This window comes from Labrus mixtus, chromosome 15 (genome assembly GCF_963584025.1).
Source record: "Labrus mixtus chromosome 15, fLabMix1.1, whole genome shotgun sequence".
NCBI lineage: Eukaryota > Metazoa > Chordata > Actinopteri > Labriformes > Labridae > Labrus > Labrus mixtus.
Window position 1 is genome coordinate 3,898,916 of NC_083626.1, and position 16,111 is coordinate 3,915,026.

General features: G+C 41.9%; 1 protein-coding gene and 1 long non-coding RNA gene across 3 annotated transcripts in view; both read left to right on the forward strand.

Moving 5' to 3' along the window:
* LOC132989517 (uncharacterized) overlaps positions 1-16,111 on the forward strand; it is a 216,555-nt gene that overhangs the window by 82,573 nt on the left and 117,871 nt on the right. The window lies entirely within an intron of this gene.
* The window catches only part of LOC132989172 (helicase ARIP4-like), a 75,626-nt gene that overhangs the window by 49,811 nt on the left and 9,704 nt on the right, over positions 1-16,111 (forward strand). For both annotated transcript variants that reach the window (XM_061056588.1, XM_061056589.1), the window contains 10 exons: positions 6,823-7,066; positions 8,516-8,649; positions 9,143-9,313; positions 12,970-13,190; positions 13,326-13,508; positions 13,776-13,909; positions 14,856-15,052; positions 15,171-15,374; positions 15,485-15,623; positions 15,757-15,934. In XM_061056588.1, the coding sequence (XP_060912571.1) occupies positions 6,823-7,066; positions 8,516-8,649; positions 9,143-9,313; positions 12,970-13,190; positions 13,326-13,508; positions 13,776-13,909; positions 14,856-15,052; positions 15,171-15,374; positions 15,485-15,623; positions 15,757-15,934 (1,805 nt within the window). The remainder of the gene's footprint in view (positions 1-6,822; positions 7,067-8,515; positions 8,650-9,142; positions 9,314-12,969; positions 13,191-13,325; positions 13,509-13,775; positions 13,910-14,855; positions 15,053-15,170; positions 15,375-15,484; positions 15,624-15,756; positions 15,935-16,111) is intronic.

Genomic DNA, 16,111 nt, shown 5'->3' on the forward strand with positions numbered 1-16,111 from the left:
TTAAGGAACTGTTCCACCAGCCAGTTTGTTTCAGCCTTAAAGTTAAAATATATAAATGATTGGTGGACATCTAGTACACCTAACTCTAGTTTTTTACTAATTCAGAGAAGAGTTTTTTTATTGGGCAGATCGGGTGAAATGTTGAACAAACTCTGGCTTTGTTTCCATTGTCAAACATGAGAGGCAATGGAGGCATTGTAGGACTCTTACACTAAAAGGAGTCATGATTCAAACATCAGAATTGGCAATAGACTAAAAATATCAGGATCAGATATCGGCATCAGCCCTGATTTTCCCACTTCCTTAGCTATTATACCATTTATCTTGTCAACATGCACCTTTATTCTGTATATTATTCTGGATCTTACTTCAGATTTTCTATTCAACAAACGTTTTTAAGTCTGCATGTTGAGAAGCTTGACAGATTTCAGACATCTAATGAATAACTCTGAGAAATATGTTTTTATTTGGAAAAATCCACGACAGAAATGGATCAATGTTAATCGCAGCGTGTCCAAAAGTCTGGACTTACAAGGAGAGCAGCCTTGAAAGTCCAACTGTGAGGTGTGTAAATGTCACTGGCCTCACTCTGTCTGTCTGTCTGTCTGTCCATCTGTCTGTCTTCATGGAGCCAATGATTCACCTTTTACCTGAGTGACATTATCTTTGGAGTGAAGCCAATATTGTGTCCAACTTTAATTTCCACAGCGCCCAAAAACTTGTGTGTGTTTGTTGAGCATCATTCAAGACAGGTTTTTTTAGTTTCTCAGATCCTCAGTGGGGGAATACGCAATGATTCATTAGTTATATAATGTGTTTTGTTTATTTTGGTGTGTATGCGTTGTATAACTCGTCTCTGCTGTCTGGTCATGATGGGGTGAGATTCTCTGCACGCCGTTTGTTTGCAAGTCTGTGTGAGGCACTCTTTCCTCAACGGCTACAAAACGTCTCGGTGATAAATCAAAGTCACAGCTGCGTACTTGTGAATGCACCAAGCTACGTTTCATACTAAAGTCCCATATGTCATCCCATGTGCATTAAGTGTTGCCTACTGTTATTCTAAGAACACCTGGAAAGTCTCAATAATATAACAGAGAGGAGATGAGTGTTTATACATGTAAAAAAAAAAAAAAGAGCCTCATGGTCATCTGTATCCTGGGGGTTATGAAACTTGTTTTGTAGCCTTTTTCATTTGCCTCATTGCGCTTCAAGTGTCGTTATTTCCAACGAAGTGGAACAGAAGCAAGTGATTGGCTGGATGCCATCTTGTATTCAGGGTGACAAATGTTACATAAATGACTGAGACTGACGCCAGAGTCTCCACAGTGCGAGGAAAGAATCTGACCTCAAATGTAGCCTAAGCAGTTTAGTAGTCTGTTGTAATTGTACCCAAAATAGTTATTTTCATGATCAATCAATCCGTTTGTTATTTTTGGATGAATAAGCCGCTCCAGTTGGGTCAGAAAACTCTGAGAATGCCCCTCCGAAGAAATGTCCCTGCTCGTGGCTACGTCTTCTAATCACATATTTTCAATACATTTTTTCTTTTTTTCTATCATTTCACAAAATTGTGTTGTCAGGACAAGTTATCGTTGCCATGGAGACACATAATGTCACGTCAAAGACCGCTACATAAGGAAGCGGGAACTGCTACTGAAAGCTGCCGTACTGTTGCTGTATGTGCTGCTGAGATAAAAACGTCATGTATATTAAACTTGGATACATTAGCTCGTCTGTAGACATATTCTCTTCCTCGTCATGACTACGGTACACTCAGAGTTAGTTTTAATCGTGGGTGGGGGGTGGAGTAGCAGAGAGAATCACCTCCATGATTCCCCGCCAGCCTCGACGTCATCTTTTATTATTGTTTTTGATCGTGAGCCCCCTGGCGGCGTTTAACTATTGTTGTGGTTGTCTGTTCCACAGCATCCCACTCTTTCTGTCCCATTCATCTTGACTGATATCCTGCGCTGAATGATTCATTTGCTCTTGTTTGTTTTCTTCCCTTTATTTCATAAGGATAAGTCCTTGAAAAGAAAACCAAACCGCTTTCATTTCTCTATCTCTAAAAGCCTCGCATCAAAACGTAAATTAAGAGATTTTATCAGCCTGACGTACCAAAAATGAAAACCAAACTCTTGTTTTATTACTTCATTCTTCATTCAACAATAATCTGTTAACTTTTGACATTTAGGTTTTTTGGGTATATTAGGCCTTTATTTGAGAGGGCAGCAGATAGAGGAGAATATATCCAGGAGAGAGAGAGTGGGAAAGGAGCCACAGGTTGGACTTGAACCCTGATCGCCTGCTTTGAAGACTAAAGCCTCTATAAATGGGGCGCGACCTAACCGGCAGGCCCCCAGCAGCCTGTTTTATAAAACAAACTTGTAAATAAACATCTCCGATACATCAAATAATCTGGAACTCAGGAGGCATGTTTGTGCTGGGACACTGGGTGCAGGCACATCGTGTGGTGAACTGCTTTTAGAATCGTATTTGGTAACATGTTTCATAAGGCCCTGCGACTCGCCCCCTCTCTCTCTCTCTCTCTCTGTCACTCTTTCTCTTTCGGTTGTGAATAATTCCTTTTCCTGTTGTCTCTCTTGACCTTGGCAAAAGAAAAAGTCCTGCCTCCGAGAATCTTCGTCTCTTTGTGCTTGTTTGTGTGTCGCCTATATGTTTTTTTTTTGTACATGTTGTTGTTTTACAGTCCCTCTGACTCACTGTGCATCTCTCTCAGTCTCTTTGAATGATGACCTCTCTTTCATCTCTCCTCTCACCCCTCCTCTCTTCCCCTTCCTGTCTGCCCCCTCCGTGTCGGCTTTAAGTGCTCTCCGCCTGTGTGTATGTGTGGTTGTTGATGTTTAGGCTGTGTGCGTTTCAGGAATCGTTACATAACTGTTCTGTAAGTAAGAGTTGGAGGGAGGCAGGGGCAAAACAGGGGAGAGAGATGGGGTTATTGAGTGAATTTTATTTTGGGACATCTTTGCGTTCAAAGAACTCATTGTCTCTCTGCTCTTACCTCTGCCTGACGTAATAATCATTAAACCTGTGTCCAGTCTCCACTGACAGTTCCTGGAAAAGAAATCACATGGTGTACAGGAAGTTACGGGTTTTATGCGTCCTGTTATTTATTTTCTATGAAAGAAGAGGAAGAAGACATGAGTAGCTAGTCCGTGCGATTCCCTCCAAACAGAGGAAAGAAGTCAAAGTTCTGCACACCGCTCACGGTCTGCTTTGGATTTGATCATTTGGAACTGATTTCCGCACAAAGCTTGTAGAGAAATATTGTCCCGTCTGGCAGCTGTAGCCTGAATGAATAGCTGAGAGTTTATTTTAGTTGCAGGCTTGAGTCCAGCCTGAGAACACTCAAACGACTGAGCCAAAAGTATCAAATAGAGCAGACAATTGTCTATATATAAACTAAAAAGTCTTCACAAAGGAGCCTCCCTGGGAAGTTACATTGACTTAAGAATCGAAGCTTGATCCAAAGGCAACTGGACACATGCTTCATATGTACCATGACCGGGATAGCTAAGAACCTACAGACATTGATATAAGATGTCTTCAGAGTTTGACAAACTTTACATTGACTCGATCACACTTGACAAGTGTTAAACTACAACTCGAGTCAGCCGTCATGCTTGTCGCACTGTCGCTGTACTCGGACACAGTGATGGTTTGAGCCAATCAGCAACATTTATATGCTAACATTTGCACAATGAGGATGCCAATATGCCTACATTTGCCAGCCATAATGTAAACTATGTTCCCTATCAGGTGAGATAGCATGATGCATGAATATGTACAGTACAAGTACAGTTGACGCTGATGGGAGTGTCATAAACCAAAGTAGAGCTGAGTGTTCCAGTGAAGGAAGCACAGATTAATGTGCTTACAACTCATTCCTCGATCACTTAAGGTCAAGGTTCGTTGCAATAAATGTTTACGTTTTTGAGACATTGATACAAACATTGCTGAACTAACTGTTAGAAGAACATTTTGGGAATCACTTAAATCAGAAGAGCTCATCCTCCAAGGACTGAGAATATATTTTAAGAACTTCAATGGAAAGTAATCTTGTTTCATTGTTTATGACTGGATTCTTTTTAATCGAGCTGGACAATTCATCTCAGTTTCATCATTATCTGGATACGAGCATTTACAGTAAACACATTGCAAAAATCATGAATTTATTGCAATAAGTAAGAAAAACTGTTATAGGAAATGAAGCATTGCTTACCCACTCAGCACTTGTATATTCTACTTATTGCCATATACGTCTATAACATTTTGATGCAGTATGATGATGAAGCTCAAGCTAACCGGTAGCCACCTTCAGATTGATTGGTGAAACTCTGAAGTTAGAGAAGAGTTGCTATATTCTGGTTTCACATGACTTATGTTTCAGGCATTGTGTTAAAACTGAATAACTGTAGATAACCATACAGTACAAACTGTGAGTTACAGCTAACATGCACTTTTTAACTTTTGTTTATTCATCGCACTTCATATCGTTTTCTCCATATTGAGCAGAGTTATTACACATTGCATATTTTCTCTCATATTGTGTAAGCCCAGTTTGTTATCTGTTGACGCTTTTCTCTTCTCTGGAATTAACTAAGTTGTTCCCACCATTATGTCATCTTTTTCTTTAATATAATACTTTGAGACACATTAGTACAACACACTTACTAACACACACACCCCACACACAATAACTACTGAGACAGGCTGGTGTCATTAGCGGCAACATCAAGAAGTTTGTTATCGTGTAGATGGACTGAAGGGGCGTTTTATGTAAGTTGTTTTTCAACTCTCAGTGAGCTCATCAGCAGCCTCCATGCTCCATTATGTTGTGATGTGTTTGTGTGTGCGCGTGTGTGTGTGTGTGTGTGTGTGTGTGTGTGTGTGTGTGTTCTCATAATGTTGGAAACTGAAACATGGGTTTGCCAGGTGTCATGCAGTGAACATGTCTTGTACGCACTTCTCTGTGCGTATTATGAAAGTGAACATCATGTGTGTGTGTTGGCAATGTGTTCTTGTTTGTCCACTCATCTCAGGCAGATTCTTGGCTGGACAAAACTGCGTCTGTGTGTGTGTGCGCGTGTGTGTGTGCGCGTGTGTGTGTGTGTGTGTGTGTGTGTGTGTGTGTGTGTGTGTGCGTGTGTGTGTGTGTTGATTTATATTCTTATTGAACACTTGGACACTCTGGAAAATGTGTGTGTGTGTGCGCGCGTATTGATGTGTGAGTTTCTGTGTGTGTGTGTGTGTGTGTGTGTGTGTGTGTGTGTGTGTGTGTGTGTGTGTGTGTGTGTGTGTGTGTGTGTGTGTGTGTGTGTGTGTGTGTGTGTGTGTGTGTGTGTGTGTGTGTGTGTGTGTGTGTGTGTGTGTGTGTGTGTGTGTGTGTGTGTGTGTGTGTGTGTGTGTGTGTGTGTGTGTGTGTGTGTGTGTGTGTGTGTGTGTGTGTGTGTGTGTGTGTGTGTGTGTGTGTGTGTGTGTGTGTGTGTGTGTGTGTGTGTGTGTGTGTGTGTGTGTGTGTGTGTGTGTGTGTCAGTGTTTGTGTCCTGTCTTGTGTTTCATAAGCCGTCCATATTTATGATCCAGCTCTTACATAAGCCTCAGATCTGGTTCAGTGTGTCTCTGCCAGATCAACTGAGAGAGGAGGAGGAAGAGGAGGAGAAAGGAAGAAGAAGAAAGGTGAAAGTCAAATACAAGCAGATTGAAAGTAGATAAAACAGAGATCGCTCCAGAAGTTAAGAGGAGTTTTAGGAGAGATTGAAGAATAGAAATGTGTTTACAGATGGTATAAAAAGTGCCTGCACACTTTTCCTGATTTCATATTGAAGCATTTCTCGGCTCAGGGTCAGATAAATCTAACTTCCTGGTTAAATCCTCGCAGGCTGAGTGATGACAGTAGCTTACATAAGTCCTGTTTCATTGGACTTGAAAACAAGTTAAAAAAATTGAAAGACAAGTTTGAGATATTTGTGAAAAAGTAAATTTCTAAAAATGTTGGACAAAAGTCTCATACTTTACTAATGGCCGGCAGAAGTTTCTTTACTAAAGAAGTTTCTGAAACTGTTTGAAACAGGAGGATCATTGTTTGCACTTAAAAGTCGTAAAGTGAAAAGTAGACATCCAGGAAAAGGTGAATCAATCAGTGAATATTTGGTAGTTTACTGCTTGTGTTTATGCCATCTGTTAAAGTGAATGAGCTCTGCCAAGTTGCCGTCCTGTGTTGTCTTTATGGGAGAGGAGTGTCTTATCTGCACCTCTGGCAAACCCATCAGAAAATGTCTCCGGGCACAGAACATAATGGAAAAGTAATTTGATGATTATACAGGGGGAATAATTGGCTTTGGGGAGGATCTGCATATTTGACGCTGGATTGTTCACATCAAGTAATGATTCATTTACTTGATTTATGTCTTCCTATTTACAGACAGTTGAAATGAATAGGTTTGAGATCTGGCATGGAATCAGCGCTGAGAGCAGTTTTGGGTGCTAAGGTGGCACACTATATTATTTTAATGACACAACCCGTCCTGGATATTTATTATTTAAATTGCTCTCCATTTGTGAAACAAAACCCAAAGTACTGGAGTAGGGTCTGCCCCCATGGTAAAGAACACAGAGGAAGATGTATCACAAATAATAACAATAATTTTGGGGCTTTTTTATGCGTTTATGGGATAGAGGACAGTGGATAGTGTTGGAAACAGGGATACAAGAGTGGGGAAAGGCATGCCCCTCTGAAGTCCTTTCTTCAATTCCATTTGAAATAACCACTATTTATTCTCTTCCCTCTCTGTCTCACAGACCAGTCCCACAGTGCCCCCTTCAGCTCCGAGAATGAGGCTCAGGGAGGCGACTCTGCCGCCTGGCAGTGCACCCCTCCCCCATCTACCTCACCTTCGGGGGAGATGCCAGCCCACACTCCGCCATCCCAGCCTGCATCCAGACCCAGGTCCAGGCCGGCCAGCCAAAGCCCCTCCCCTCCCTCCGCCCTGACAGGAACCAAGAAGAGAAGCTCCAAACCAGCACACATGAGGCGCAACATCAGGTAACCCAACGAAGTATTTGGGCTGGCCTATAATTTGTGGTTCATTTATAGACTGTATGGAACATGGATGTAGTCCCAGTGATGTCACACAATGGTTACTGAAGGGGAGTTTTGAAGCCCATGTTGAAAATTATGTCTCAATGTAAATTTTGAAACAGCTGAGGAGCTGAGCCAGGTCTTAACATAAAATAAGGAAAAATGTTTCCTTCAGCAATAAATCATTTAAACTGGATCTAAAGAAATGATTAAATGCTTGGCAAACAGTAAGCAGTCTACCATGACATGAAAGGGATTAGCTCACAATCCCTTGATTATGTTTCTGGGTAAACTAACACTCACTCTTATTCAACACTATTTGTCATAATGGTCACTGTTGGCTGGATATTTGGATTTATCGCCTTCCTGCTGTGTCTCTTCTGGCCTTTCTGCCTCTCTGATTTCACTCTTATTTTTAAAGGACTAAAGCGCGGGCCAATCTGATTTCAGTGAAATCTGTCAATGATTATACTTCAGCATGCTCAGTGTGCAGCTGCATTCCTCTAGCTGCCAATAACCACGATAGAGCTCAACCTCAAATATGCTGCTGCTTTTACATAACAGCATCGCTACAGTAACTTGTATAACAATACATAACAATGGTAATAATTCTAAGAATTAAATCATAATAATCAATACAACTCTCTTTGTACAAAAGTTCAAATACACACATACATACGCCTACAGTTAGCATGAAAGCTAAGATGTATTAATCTTATTCCTGAATTAAAGATTATATAATAGGCCTTATTTTATTTCTCAAACAATAAATATCTTAAAACTGTACTAATTATTTTGACAATTCAGGGGCAGAAGAGCTAAAAGACCAAACTTAAACACACAACCCTGATATACCAACTAAGCTAGTCTTTCTAGCTAGCGTGTTAGCTAACACGTTTACACATCTATCAATCACTTAGCCACATTAGCAGTAATTTGGAGCTATGTTTATGTCCACAAGAGAATGTAAGGACAATATTCACTCCACTTTTGAGCTTGTTTTTCCCACCAACTTGAGAGGAAAGATAACCTGATCCTTTTAGCAGCTAAATGTAATGTCACATTCAGGGGTTAGCAATAGCTCCGTACGTCTATCGTTAGGCTACCCTGTCCAGTTTGGTTAATCACAGTTTTTCTTCTTTAAAATCTGAAAACAAAACCTAAAGCTCCTCAGAACTGCAGAAGCCGGGTGAACTGTGTGGTTTCGTAGCTAACTGATCGTGACACCATTCATTACAAAAGACTAATGTGATTCAAAATGAGTATATAAATAATACTAATAAACGCGATAAGCACTGTTTCATAGAGCTGTCACAAATGGTCCATCAGATGTTTTAAGCAGGCTCTTGCAGTTTTTCAGTGTGTAAAAAAAACTAGAATTTTACTGATGTTATTTAAATTTTCTCTGTGCAGGAAGTTACTGAGGGAGCATCAGCTGGAGGCAGTGACCAAAGTCGCCCAGCAGGACGAGTTAGAGAGGAGACGGCGTCTGGAGCAGCAGAGAAAACAGGATTTCCCCTTACCACTGCTGCCTGAATACACAACTGGTGAGAACATGTAGCCCCCCAGAACTGTCTTCCTTTAAAAAATTTCTATCACCCATTGACCCATGAAAACTAACCATCAAACATTTTTCATAATTCAGAAACTGTGTTTCAAGCAACTGCCTGCAAACTCAAATTCCCTAAGAACGGAAAGTGCTCCATGAATTGCACCTCATTCCCCTGCTATCTGCTTCATCTCTATGTCCAATTCACAAGGAACATTGCGTAATGATACCCAACACAAACAAGCACACAAAGTTGTCCTTTTTCGTGCACAATGGTCCTATGTGGAGCAGCCTTGTGCTGACAGAGCTCTATTCTGTCCACTTACAGATGATGTGCTGGAAAGGGAGGAGACACCTTTTCCAGTTTATTGTGAAGTCCACAATTCTTTTGTGAATCTTCCTTCCTAATGCCCCTCATTTCTTCCTATCTTCTGTCTTCTATTGTCTTTCTTCCCTGTTTTTTTTTAACCCTTGCGTTCCTTTCTCTCCAGATGATGTAACAAAGCACGTGTCGTCAGCATCAACGGCATCACAGAAAGACGTGAAGTCTGCCGGACAGGAGGTTGTCAGTTTTGATGACTCCAGCTGCACAGTCGGCATTGAGGACGACAGCAAGACTAACATACCCACATCTGCTAACACTGAACGCACACACAAAACAGGTGAGACACACACACACACACCCACACATATAGTCAGTTTAATATGACCCCAAAACTCTTCTTCTTCATCATTTTCTAATAAAAAAGGCCTCCTAAAAAATATATTTTCAAAACAAATAGAAAAGATAAGATGTTCCCAACTAATTCCAAAGAATCCAACAACCCTGCTTAATAAAGAGAATCCCCTGGAGGGTAACCCAGCTGTATTTGTATCAGTCACTGAGATGTTAAATTGCCTGAAATGTACCCCATACATCTCTGGCAGCGGCTGACCTTTGATCTTCAATCGTGAAAGTGGGCCAGTGGGTCAGAAGGCTGAGGTGGTCATGAAAGCAGATAGGGACGCAGAGCTGTGAAGTTTATTTATGACTCATCTTCCAGCTGTGTATTCGGAGCTGTTCGCATAGCTAGGTAAGCCTTAAATAAGCCACAAGCTCATTCTTGAAATGCCTAAACAGCACAGTGTGAGCTTTGGTACAACGTGTGAGGAGTTCTCTGTCACATGTCAAATACTTGGAAGAGTCCAACTTGTAGATCTATACAGTAGAACAATACATCTACTACTTTTCAACGTGGGACTGAATAGAATGTGTTGATGCTGATTTTCCATGATGTTGATTCAATTTTGAGATAATTTACTTTAGCGGCAACATATACAGTCACATACACACCACAGCCAAAAAAGCCGCTTTTACAGCACAAAAGAAATCTTTACGTTTTGATTTTATAAACGATAAGTGATATCCATAGTTAGGCGCATAGCTGACATGATTGACAGGTGGGCGGTTTGTAGTTAGCATTAAACCCCGCCGCAGCTCCGGCTCTCAGCCTGTCGTTCGGTCGACTGAGACAGCATTTCCAACATGGCGGCTGCTGCCGATGAGCCTCCGGAGCCCCCTGCAACAGATGGCTGACGTCTCTCAGGCTTCATCCATTTATATTCACAGTCTATGGTGAAACCCTTAAATACATAGAATTTAAAACCTGTGGGTTGCGTTGTTTTGATAAAGAAATGGCCATTCAATCATCATTACGGATGCAGGAATGATATACGCTTTGGTGGTTAAATAACTTAGTGACTGGTCCAGGAGGGTTCAGATTTATCAGAATTCATGAATCAAAAATGGAAGACCACATTTCCTCAAACTGTATTTATGGGTAATTAAATCACCATTTCCTGGCCGTGACATTTCTGGAAAGATTGAGGGTATATTTAAAGATGAAAATGCCATGTTGAATTGGCAGCACAAGAATGAATTGGGTGAAAAGGACACTCAATCCTGGCAGTTGAAGATGCTCTTAATTAAATCAAAATCCCAGTGACGTTAAAACACAGATTCTCCTTAAACAATCCCCTGGATTTAAATCTATCCTGAAATAATTCTACCTGTTTGTAAGCCTTTTTCACACCATGTAGCTGTCCTTAAATTCTGACATTCGAGCTGCCCAGTTGGAGCACCAGGCCCAGATCATCTGAGCATGCAAAGTTGAGATCCAAAGTTGTGTTAGCTGGTCGGTGTCTTGTGGAGCTTCAGTCTCCAGAGATTAAGCAAAGCAGCCTTTAAAGCCTCATGACAGCCATGAGGTTATTCAATTACAAACTGTGTTCTACTCTGTTTTCTAACCCCAGGGGTCTGAAAACATTGGCAACTCATCAACTTGAATCGAGTCACAACCAAATTTGATTTAAGTTTTTTACACAAAAGCCAAAACACAGCTGACAACCAGGCAGCTATTTACCTGAAATCTTCTCAAAAGATGAGGTGAGGATGATTTGTGGGCGATCAAATGTAAAAAAAAAAAACAACAACCAGGGTCTTGCTTGTTTTCTTCTGTGAATTTCATGTTCTTCTGTTGTCCGAGTAAACACCATTTTAAGGAAGTTGCATTTAATTTAATTCAAGAACGTGGTGATCACAAAATGTTCACTGGCACTGACTGCAGATTTATTTAAATTCTTTAAAGGGTGAACAGACAACACAGTTTTCAAATGTTTCAAATCCAATTACAGAAGTCTCTAATCTACTGAGGTCAAAAACATCTTCAGTTCCTGTTAAGAGTATGTGTATGTGGTGGTGGTGGGGGGGGTTACTTATAAAGTGGAGGGGGAGTTTTTGTAGATTAGCCACCATGTGCATCAGAACATTTAAAACCTCCGCAGGGTACATCGTGTACCGTTCCCTTATTGCCCGAGTGCACAGACACTTCCACACAGCCACTCAAACAGGATGAACACACCTGCACCACATACACACACACACATACACACACACACACACTCACACACCAAGGAGAGAGATAGAGAGAGGGAACAAATGAGCTAACACAGAGCATATGTAGATTTGGAAGCTGAGTAAGACAAAGGTAAGGGAGAGAAAAAAAAAGGAATAAAGGGCAGAGAGAGGAAGAGACATGAAAAGGGGGAGAGTGTGTGTGGGGCAGATCAGAGCGGGTCTGTGGAGCAATAAAGCTGGCTAATCCTGGTTATGAGCCAGAACACACACACACACACACACACAAACACACACACATAAGGAACACACACATACACACTCGCAGTGGCACAGTGACATTTCTAGTTGGGGTTGCATAACCAGTCTCCCCCTCCACTCTAATCCTACTTGTATAACCAGCCATTCACTGCAGTTATATAAGCTCTCTCATTTTCTCTCTCTCTCTCTCTCTCTCTCCACACACACACACACACACACACACACACACAGTAACATACTGACACACACCTCTCCTCCTCCCGTAATGCCCTCGTAGACTGCCAGCTTGTGTAACTTTCACCACTTGATACCGTTGACGTTGAAGTTCTTTTTATCAGATATGGATTTCAGTCTTTATACACACACACACACACACACACACACACACACACACACACACACACACACACACACAGAATGACGCACATTTTTAACTATCAGCACAAGTTTTACAAACAACAGAGTATGTCTTGTCGCTTCACTTGAGACAAATGTGTCTCAAGGTCAATAAAAAGTGGTAATTGTTATCAGGGGAGAAGCTGCAAACCAACATTTTAGTTTTTGCTTCCTTTATTTTGCTGTTGTGCAAGATTTTCTTTTCTTTTGTTTTTTTGTGTGACAGCCTTTAAGACAGTTAAAGTTCTTCTTTAGAAAGTCCAAAATCACTTTGAAAACATTAATTAGACTAAAGAAAATAAATTCTGAAATGCATGTGTCTCAAAGAATTAAAAAAAAATCCCTCCTGAATGGTCTTAAAAACCTTGATTGGATTTTTATTTTGCTTTTCTCCCTCCAGTGTTATTTCTCTTTAATTTATCGAGGCAGAGAGCACTTCAAATCAAACCTCTTAATCACAGTTGCATCATCTTTCATCTATTTTGAAAAGACCTTGTAAAATGTAGTTGTTACAGAGATATTTGAATGGAGCATGTTTTTTAGAAGAGCGAAATCTATTGAAATAGCAAAGTGAGTCTACAATAAATAAAACAGTTTCCACCATCTTCAGGTTAATACCCCTACTGAATACAGATATCAGTCCTCGGTCAAATTGAGTTTTCTGAATTTGCAAACAGAAAAACAAGACGTGCAATGCCCATTTTGGAAACCTCGGATGAAATATTTCCCCATCAACCGCCTCCTTACCCTTCTCCTCTGTCCACGCAGATGTGATCGATCTGAGCTCAAGCGAGGACGACACAGTTGTCCACATCAGCAGTGAGTCCACCAACGAGGAGGAAGAGAGGCAGCCGAGCGGCGCTCACGTCAACGACACCCTCAACCGACCAGACGCGGACGGCAGAGTGCTGGTCAACCGGAACCATCCAGCTGAAGAGGAGGACATTTTCCTGTCGCCTCAGTTGGCACAAGCAGTCAAACCTCACCAGGTATTTGTTTGACCTTTACCTTCAGTTCTGTCCACCGATTCTTCCTTCATTCTTCCTGCTTCCTTTACTTGTTGCCATGACTCCAACTTTGTATTAATCACCCCCACTCTCTATCTCTTTTTTTTTCCTCCTCAGGTTGGTGGAATCCGCTTTTTGTACGACAACCTGGTGGAGTCGGTGGAGCGGTTCAGCAACAGCAGCGGGTTCGGATGCATCCTCGCTCACAGCATGGGCCTGGGCAAAACACTGCAAGTCATCTCCTTCATCGACGTCCTGTTCCGACACACCACAGCTCACACCGTGCTCGCCATCGTACCTGTAAGCACTCGCTGATGCAACTTTGACTTTGGTCATCATCTTTTTCTCGCTTTTTTTTTTACCACTTTAGATTTGTTTTACAGAAAATAACAGCCTTTAACAACAACTAATTTGAACGGCTGCTAAGTGCAGTATTTTGATGTCTAACTAAAAACTAGTCAGAATTAAAGCTTCTGTCAATCAGCTGGTTCCATTTACGTTTAAGCATAAACAAAGTGAATATGGAGACTGGAGATTATTTTTTAAAATTATGAATTCTCTTCTTAGGTGAACACGTTGCAGAACTGGCTGTCAGAGTTCAACATGTGGGTCCCTCCCCCAGAGGCTCTACCTCCAGATACAGACCCTAAACTGGTGACGCCCCGGGCCTTTAAGGTTCACATCCTCAACGATGAACACAAGTAAGCAACAGAGAGCGCTCATCATGTCTTTCTGTTTACAGCCTCGATGTTTTCACTCAACCACCTACTTTATTGAATTCAACAGAAAACAAACAGTATCATGACAGTAAATGTTGAAGGAAATCTGTTGGTTTCTTTTTTTTAATTCAATAAAAACTAAGCATTTATAGATCTTAAGTAAACACACACAAACATATATGCAATAGGGTCATTTGTGAATGTAAAATCATCTCAGAAGCCTTGATGCTCTTCCAGTAACACAGAGTTGTGGAGAAACGTTCCCTCTGTCTGTCATCTGAAAATGATGGCACTGACCTTCTGATGATGTACCTCTGCATTTGATCGCCATCTGGCTCATCCCTTCTTCTTTCACCCCATCATCCCCTTCTTCAGCAGCTGCTTCTGCTGGAAAGAATGTCTGACTCTTGCATTCAGAAGCGGGTGTGTGTGTGTGTGTGTGTGTGTGTGTTTGAGATCAGGGAGGAAGGAAGGAATGCTGCATGATGAGTGTGTAATTCCGTGAAACAGCCGTGTCTCAAAGTGACACACTGACCTCATTTTGTGCCTCAGTACAGTTAAATATATGTTGTCAATGTAACTCGTAAAAACAATGAAAATGAAAGATAATCTGCAGAACTGTGATTACATAATAATCTCTTCCTTTTAAGTTTAACATGAAGTTGCTGAAAATCACATTTAATTCCCTCACTGAGAGCAACAAAGATTTTTTTTTGACATTGTGTGCATCTTGTACATCAAGGAAGCAGGGGGGGTTAAGAGTCTCTGTACCGCTACTTTGCAATGCCTTTTGTACTTCTGACTGCATTTTCTCTGGGGCTCCAAGTGGAGTTGTTACACCGCACAAAGAGAACAAGTGTGTCATGTTCCCCATGTGCAATTGGAATGAGATTTCAAATCTTAACCAATAGCTACAACCTTGTTCCAGGAACACAACGACCAGGGCCAAGGTGGTGGAGGACTGGACGCGGGACGGAGGTGTGCTGCTAATGGGCTACGAGATGTACCGCCTCCTGTCCATGAAGAAGAGCTTTGTGTCCGGGAGGAAGAGAAAGAGCAAGAAAGCAACTGGACCTGTCGTCATCGACCTGGACGAGGAGGACAGGCAGCAGGAATTACTCAAAGGTGAGACAGTTGAAGGATGGGTCGGGTGGAAAAGGGAATGATGAACATATTATTCGTTCTGAAAGCACCTCTGTAGAATATTTGTGAATATATTTCTGCTTGTGTCTCCCTCCTCCAGGTGTCGAAAGAGCCTTGGCTCGGCCCGGTCCAGATGTGGTGATCTGTGACGAAGGCCATCGCATCAAGAACTGCCACGCCAGCACGTCACAGGCCCTGAAGAACATCCGGACCAGACGGCGTGTAGTCCTCACCGGCTATCCGCTCCAGAACAACCTGATCGAGTACTGGTGCATGGTCGACTTTGTCCGACCAGACTTCCTAGGTATGACCCCCCTGGATGTGCAAAGATGTTGGCAGGTCTACTTTAAATGTGAAACAGTGTTTTCCTGTTGGTGTTCTAGTTTCATTTTTCACATCTTGTACGTATGTCAGGTACACGGCAGGAGTTCAGCAACATGTTTGAGCGTCCCATTCTGAACGGGCAGTGTGTGGACAGCACGCCTCAGGACGACCAGCTGATGAGGTACAGGAGCCACGTCCTGCACAGCCTGCTGGAGGGCTTCGTACAGAGGTGAGTCAGCAGGCCTTATAAGCCCAAACAAACAAAAACCTGACCTCCATTAAACTCTTAGAGAGAGATTACAGAGTCTCTACTGACCTTCTGTTGATATAGCACTTAAGAAATATTGACTCCTTCCTTCCAGACGAGGTCATGACGTTCTGAGGGACCAGCTGCCCTCAAAAGAAGAACATGTGATCCTGGTGCGTCTGTCTCCCCTCCAGAGGGCGCTCTACACCGAGTTCATGAACCGATTCAGAGAGGCAGGAAACACCGGCTGGCTCAGCCTCAACCCGCTGAAGGCTTTCTGCGTCTGCTGCAAGGTGAGTCGTATGGAATGAAACACCCAATCAGTTTCATTAATCATTGCAGTTGATACAGTTTTTTCTTTGAGAAAATCTATGTCATAATGTCTGCCATTGGAGGATAGACATTGAAATCACTTCTTCAAATGTATTCCTTTCTGTATGAGTTCCTATGAGTTATTCAAGCTACTATCT